General features: G+C 42.5%; 1 protein-coding gene across 1 annotated transcript in view; it reads right to left on the minus strand.

The window, feature by feature from the left end:
• The window catches only part of LOC134435204 (ryanodine receptor 3-like), a 414,716-nt gene that overhangs the window by 308,739 nt on the left and 98,477 nt on the right, over positions 1-7,500 (minus strand). The window contains exon 3 of the mRNA XM_063184070.1: positions 6,597-6,698. Within this exon, the coding sequence (XP_063040140.1) occupies positions 6,597-6,698 (102 nt within the window). The remainder of the gene's footprint in view (positions 1-6,596; positions 6,699-7,500) is intronic.

Here is a 7,500-nt window from a genome sequence, read left to right on the forward strand (position 1 = left end):
ATCCAGCAGGGGTCATATCAAGGGCAGATAATGTCCACACAGCAGCTGCACCCACCAGGCAGTGCATTATAGTATGTGGCTATGTGATCAAAGACCCTGTAAATGTAAGGCAATGCTTCACAGTGGGATATCATAAAATATTACCATTAGTTTCTATTAACATGATGTAAGATTTTACAAGTTCATATAAAGTGGATGGTGCTCCTTAGCAAGGATATCTAGAATAGAAGTAGAAATACTGTTGTGTATGTATTTATGACATCACATGGTTGGAACTATGTAATATCATACCACCTGTGTTGTAATTACATCCATAACAGTAAACTTCAACTTCTATTTTCTACACCTCCGCTCCATAGAAATGGACTCTAAAGATGTTATATTAACATTGAAATGCCAGACTGTAATGCACCTTAATTAAAAACATAAAAAAATAAGAAGATATCCAAGCTGTGACGTTTTTTTATATTTTATCTTATAGCTTATCCTTGTCCTATCCTGATTGTAAAGTATTGTCTGCAGTAACACAGAGAATGTCTCCTTTTGGATGTTGCTCTGTCTCAAGGTGTATTAGCACCCACAGCATACTACGCTGATGTTGGTGCTGGCTCTAAATGTTTTTTTAATATATTTTTTTAGGGCTTTTTGCCTTTATTTCTGACAGGACAGTGGAGGAGAGAAAGGAAACGAGTGATGAGAAAGAAACAGGGAAGGATCAGCACATGACCTGGGCAAGAATCGAACCCGGGTTGCCGGGTAGTAACTCAGGGCGAAGACTTGTTAAGTGGAGTGTGGTCCTTCTGTAATGGCTAACAGTGTCTCAAAGCACAACTGAAACCTCTACTCTGTCTCAATGTATATGCAGATCAGCTGTGAACCACAATGATGTTGATGCTAGCTCCAGCACCTAATCTGGAATCAACAGCTATATTAAAAAAACAAAACAAAGAAAGACAAGGCCCTGGTGTGGCCTAATGGTAGGGCACTGGGTTACTACGCTGGCGACCCAGGTTCGTTTCCGGCCCGCGTCCTTTGCCAAACCTTCCCCATCTCTCCATCTCCCGGCTCATTTCCTGTCCCTCTGTAACTGTCCTGTCACAATAAAGGCATAAAAAGCCCTAAAAATATCTTTACAAGAACAGAGCATGTGGGGACAACAACAGCAAACATCTTACGTAAGGCAAGGGTACACCAGACTGGAAAATGTGCCTGTGTCTGATTTTTATAGCTGAATTACAGCACGCTGAAATGGAAAATTTTGCAGAAAAAAATAAAATGAACCCAACATCATTGCATTATTTACTAACTTTGCTCAATATACTCTAATGCCATGGCACTTTGCTCAATACAATACCATGGCATAATGCACAAGCCATCACCTAGCCCTATGTGATGAACTTAATCACACATTTTGTCCACCACAACAGGATAGGCAAAAAACTACAGTAGATGGTTAAACCAAAGAAAAAAAGTAAAAAAAAAAAAAGTAATAATAATAATAAAAAATCAGCCACTAATTAAACCAATGACTGAGATTAATGACATTAACATGGACACTTTAAAAGTAAAGTGCTAATTAAGCTCATGAGTAAAATATTAAACAGGTGCAAGCTAGCGTGCTAGCTAGAAAAGATTAATAAACAAAACAAGCAAAGGCAGTGAGAGCAAAGCTAGCAGAGAGTGAAACAAGGACAAGAGGCGCATCTCAGAGGGAGATTGATGGTGAGAGAGAATAAAATGCTAGGAATCCTCTTGATGTTAACACGGTGGTGTCTGTGATACATTATTTGCCACGTGTCATTTCTGTCAAGGTTACATTCAGACGTTTCAGGTGCCACAAAAGGACCAGCCTTCCTACTCAAAAGCCCCCGTCTATCTATTGCTCCTCTAGGAGATCTCTCCTGGAGCTGTCATGGACACCACTAATTAATTGATGTGAAGTGAAAACCTTGTCGAGGGGAAGAAGAGCACAATTGACCTTGGCTGCCTTGGAAAGGTACTTGACAAATAAATTGTGCTGTTATTCATTCACAACATTCACAATGTTGAGACACACTGTTACTGTATAATTGTCACCTATTGCCAATTGATAACTTTATGCACCTGCTGCTTTTCACACCTATTTTTTCTAAGGAAGGCTGAGGAAGACTGGTTGCAGAACATGTTAAAACATACAGGCTTCAGTCAATCAAAAAAGTAGAAACATTATTTGAAACTTTTTTTGCTTGTTTTCAATTACAACGGTCTAGAGTAATGCAAGGGAAAGGATCCCCAAGTTGGGGCCCATGGTTGTGATTATTTCTGTCCGCCTGTGTTTAAAGGGTTATGCCACTATTTTGGGGCTTAATACAGTTAAAATCCTTGGCTGGGGTTTATAAAGGTGGTAAAGTGTATTATTTCTCATGTTAAGCGTTGTCTTGCTTTAAGAGATGTTAAAAGAGGAAATATGTCGCTAAGCTAGTGAAAGTCAATGTATCCATGTAGCATGCTACAATGCTACACGGATACATTGACTTTCACTAGCTTAGCGACATATTCCCTCTTTTAACTTGTCTTAAAGCAAGACAACGCTTAACATGAAAAATAAGACACTTTACCACCTTTATAAACCCCAGCCAACGATTTTAACTGTATTAAAGCGATGGTTCGGAGTAGAATCACCCTAATGCCATTTGAACCGTGACACCCATCCACCTTTACACCCGAAGTGTTTTCTGCCGCAGGCTTACATCAACAGAGTTGCCGTGTTATTCGATGTTTATTCCGGTTAGCTTGACTCAAGCGCATATGGATACTGGGCACCGTCTCCAAACTTTCCCCACAAAAATAACATGTCATGACACCAAACTTCTGCAGTAGCACAAATATGGTCTGTACTCACGAAACGAAGCATTTGGAAGTTTGGAAATAGTCCAGGAGTTTATTATTATCAACACAAGCCGAATAGCTTCTCTGCTGCTAAAGCTGCGCCAACGTTACTTCCGTCATCTAAGACAAGCATGTAAGAGTCCTCAACGAAGCTCATAATATGCACAATGAAAAGTGAATTCAGCATCAGTATTGATAACGAAAATCCTTGTCTAATTGATAGTAGGTAAGATTTGAAATATCTTTTAAGTATTGCCTTGAAAATATAAGCCTTAATCACAATTCAGTGAAAACTTTTTTAACACTCTCGTCTGGAAGTTTGTTGAAGACTTTTACGGGCTTGTCTCATATGACGGAAGTAACGTTGGCACAGCTTTAGCAGCAGAGAAGCTATTCAGCTTGTGTTGATAATACTAAACTCCTGGACTATTTCCAAACTTCCAAATGCTTCGTTTCGTGAGTACAGACCATATTTGTGCTACTGCAGAAGTTTGGTGTAATGACATGTTATTTTTGTGGGGAAAGTTTGGAGACGGTGCCCAGTATCCATATGCGCTTGAGTCAAGCTAACCGGAATAAACATCGAATAACACGGCAACTCTGTTGATGTAAGTCTGCGGCAGAAAACACTTCGGGTGTAAAGGTGGATGGGTGTCACGGTTCAAATGGCATTAGGGTGATTCTACTCCGAACCATCGCTTTAAGCCCCAAAATAGTGGCATATCCCTTTAAGTGTTTTGACGGTAAGTTGAAAAATGAATGTTGTATTGGCCTATTTCCTACACCTCCATCCATTTAGAAGAAGAGCCATGGTCTGCGGCATACATCACTAGAAATCTGTGAGTGTGGGTCCATTCAACAGATGCTAGCAGTATTATTGGTGCCAAGTAATCGCCAGCCCCATCAAGAGTTAGAAGATGAATGGATTTAGGTGCAATCTGTCTACACGTGTCATAGATCTGACTGCCACTCTAATGTCCCAGCACATCAATTTAAGATAGAGTGGATGTGTATAGACTTTAGTTAACTACCACTAGAGGCTGTGCTTCACATTAGGGACACAGAGGGAGTGCATATGGATTATGTGTGTGTGTGTGTGTGTGTGTGTGTGTGTGTGTGTGTGTGTGTGTGTGTGTGTGTGTGTGTGTGTGTGTGTGTGTGTGTTAGTGTGTGTGTGTGTGTGTGTGTGTGTGTGTGTGTGTGTGTCTGTGTGTGTGTGTGTGTGTGTGTGTGTGTGTGTGTGTGTGTGTGTGTGTGTGTGTGTGTGTGCGTGCGTGCGTGCGTGCGTGTGTGTGTTAGTCTGTGTGTGTGTGTGTACGTGTTTGAACATCTGCACTTATATGTCTTCTGTCGTATGTCAGCCCTCCCTTGAAATCTGATTTCAATTTGTTTATTCGCCACGTTGTTAAGAGCTCCGAGAGCATCGACTTGCTCCCATTCCTCTCCCAAATCCATAATGCCGTTAGTCATTTAGCGTGTCTAAACACAGTAGGCACACAGACGAGACACGAGAGACTAAGCGCCAAGCGGCACTAACACTAACACTTCACTTCTGCCATTGAGGAGCAGCCAGGCGCTGATCAAAGCCAGACAGCATCAGATGGGAGACTTGGATTGTACTTCTGCTCTGACTGAGTGGGTAGGGCCAAGGGAGACAGAGTGAGGAAGAGAAGGCAATAGAGGAATACTGTACCAGAGAGAGAGAGAGAGAGAGAGAGAGAGAGAGAGAGAGAGAGAGAGAGAGAGAGAGAGAGAGAGAGAGAGAGAGAGAGAGAGAGAGAGAGAGAGAGAGAGAGAGAGAGAGAGAAGACAAGAGAAAGACAGAGATATACTGTATTGCATAGAGATAGACAGAGAAAGACGGAGAAGGAGAAGGAGAGAGAAAGACAGAGAAACAGAGAGAAGAACAGAGAAAGACAGAGAAAATAGAGGGGGGATATATTCAAGTGAGAGAAACAGAAAGAGAGAGATTGAAAAAGAGAGAAGCAGAGAGAGGGAATGAGCGGTGAAAAAGACAGCAAGAGAAACCGAAAGAAACGAAAATCATGACAAGGAGCGAGAAAGAATTCAGACGCTAGGCATAAATTGGTTGAGTAAATAATCTGACACAAGTGTTAGCTGTTTGGTCTCAAAAGTGTGTGAAGTGTGTGTGTGTGTGTGTGTGTGTGTGTGTGTGTGTGTGTGTGTGTGTGTGTGTGTGTGTGTGTGTGTGTGTGTGTGTGTGGTGTGTGTGTGTGTGTATATGTGTGTGTGTGTGTGTGTGTGTGTGTGTGTGTGTGTGTGTGTGTGTGTGCGTGTGCGTGTTTGAGTGTGCGTGTGTGCATGCGTGTGCGTGCGTGTGCGTGTGCATGTACATGTGTGTGTGTCGGGGGGGTGTTGATAAAGAGTTGCTCAGACAGTTGCAGCGCTGATTACGGCCATCAGTCAGAATGAAAAAGCGCCTCTTTTCATCTCGATTTGTCCCTCCTCAAATAATGATTAAAAGAAGTCGCTGCTGGGGCCTAGCGGGACTCAGATGGATTCGCCCAGACTCAAGGAAAGGGGGAACGGAAAAATATTTCCTCATTAGCAGGAGAGGGAGATGACACCCACCACCCCCCACCCCTGCCCCAAGAACAGCAGCATTATTAAATGGAACTTTTGAATAGCTCACTGAAATGTCAACCTCCACTAATAGTTAATACCTCTTCGTTAGCTACAGTATATTGTCTTGCTTAGTGGAAGTAGATTAGCACTAGCGGTTGTTTTCTTAGCTCTTCCCATATTAATGTGAGGCTGGTCTGACGGTGGTAATCAACAGGGTAGCAGAGATAGCTTTTTCTGGATTACACTGAGGTGACGCCTTTTATCCAAAGCGATTCACAATTACTTTAAAAACCCCTTAAGACGCGGCTTTATACAGTTGTTGTTACCAGTATGGTAATGACCACGTTGTGGTGCATTACTAAAGGGCCTGTTATGTGTCATAGTGTCGTAGTGCTGTGGTAGTTACACGTACATTTCAATGGCTATTACAGCGTGCCACTGGAGGTACGGCGCGCATTAAGGGGCTACAGGGTATTGGTTACAGTCCCTGGAGTAACGTGGGGTTAGGTGCAACAGAGTGAGGTGCGTAAGCGTGGGATTCAAACATGCAAATTTCTGATTTTAAGACAGTCAGAACATTGGGTATTACAGTATAAGCACCGCATGGATGGTACCTGTACTGGAGTGATAATCACCAGCGTAGCAGAGAGAGCTCTCTCTGGATTACACTGAGGTGACGCCTTTATCCTAAGCGATTCACAATTATTTTAAAGGGTAGTGGTTACAGTCCCTGGAGCAATGTGGGGTTAGGTGCCTTGCTCAAGTAAAGGGCACTTCAGCCACGGATGGAGGTGCAGAGAAAGGTAAGCGTGGCATTCATACCTGCAACTCTCTAATCTTAAAACAGTCAGCACACAGGGTACTCCAAGGTCACCATAATGTGTATGCTGTTCTGTGCTGCATGAACTTTGAGGACAGTGTTTAATATAAGGAGCACTGGAGGAGGAAGGTACTCCCTTCATTGAAATTAGGTAAGCAACATCTCCAGTGCATTAAATAACATGAATTACTGTAAAAAGCTGCATTTTATTCATACTCTGCATTGCTGCTCAACCTATAGTGACCCACTATGTATTACAGTACTGTAGTAGTATGGAGCTTCGAGGATAGAGTGCCACGTGGGTGGTAACTGTACTACTCACTTCGTTGTTCAGTCCGGTCTTGGCCAACATCTCCTGGAGGGCCCGCACTGATAGAGACTGCTCCAGCACGAAGCTGCAGATGCATAGATCTGGAGGAACATACTGGAGAGAGAGAGAGAGAGAAAGAGAGAGAGAGAGAGAGAGAGAGAGAGAGAGAGAGAGAGAGAGAGAGAGAGAGGTTTAATGAAGATTTCATATGTAAATTAAAAACGTTAACATTTCTACATTTCCTTCACCTTCAACCCCCCCGAAAAAAATAAATACAGAAAATACATTAAGTGAGAGAGAGAGCGACAGAGACAGACAGATCGAGACCAGATTGAGAGTTTAAAAAAAAGGAATGATTCATAAAGACATTGCAGTGTGCATGAAAGAGAGAGAGTGATAGTAAGAGGGAAAGAAAAAAATGAAACAGAAAGAGACAGGAGATGTTAAGCACTTGCATTAAATATTCAAACTCTTTGAAATAGTAATAGATGCAACCACAGGCAGTGTTGCCAGATTGGGCTGTTTCCCGCCCAATTGGGCTGCTTAGGATGGCCGTGTGCGGGTAAAAATTGCATTTAGCAGAAAAACCTGCACAATTTTTGCCATAGAAATCAATAGAATTGGGCGGGATTTTGTGCTTCTAGGTGGGTTTTGAGCATTTTTTGGGCTGGAAATCATCAGCCTCATCTGGCAACCCTGACCACAGGATAGTACGGGTGGCGTAATCTCCAAAGGCACCAGTGGGTATTGTAGCAGCTGAACCATAAAAAAGTGACATGAGAGAGAAGACTAGAATCCATAATGGCCAAGTGTAATAATGTATAGACCTCCTACAGGAAGAATATACTACAAGCAGTAAAACAAGGGAGCAAAGGGCTACTAATGGCTCCCCTGGCAAACTCAGACAACATGATTG

This window comes from Engraulis encrasicolus, chromosome 19 (assembly GCF_034702125.1).
Source record: "Engraulis encrasicolus isolate BLACKSEA-1 chromosome 19, IST_EnEncr_1.0, whole genome shotgun sequence".
NCBI classification, from domain to species: Eukaryota; Metazoa; Chordata; class Actinopteri; order Clupeiformes; family Engraulidae; genus Engraulis; species Engraulis encrasicolus.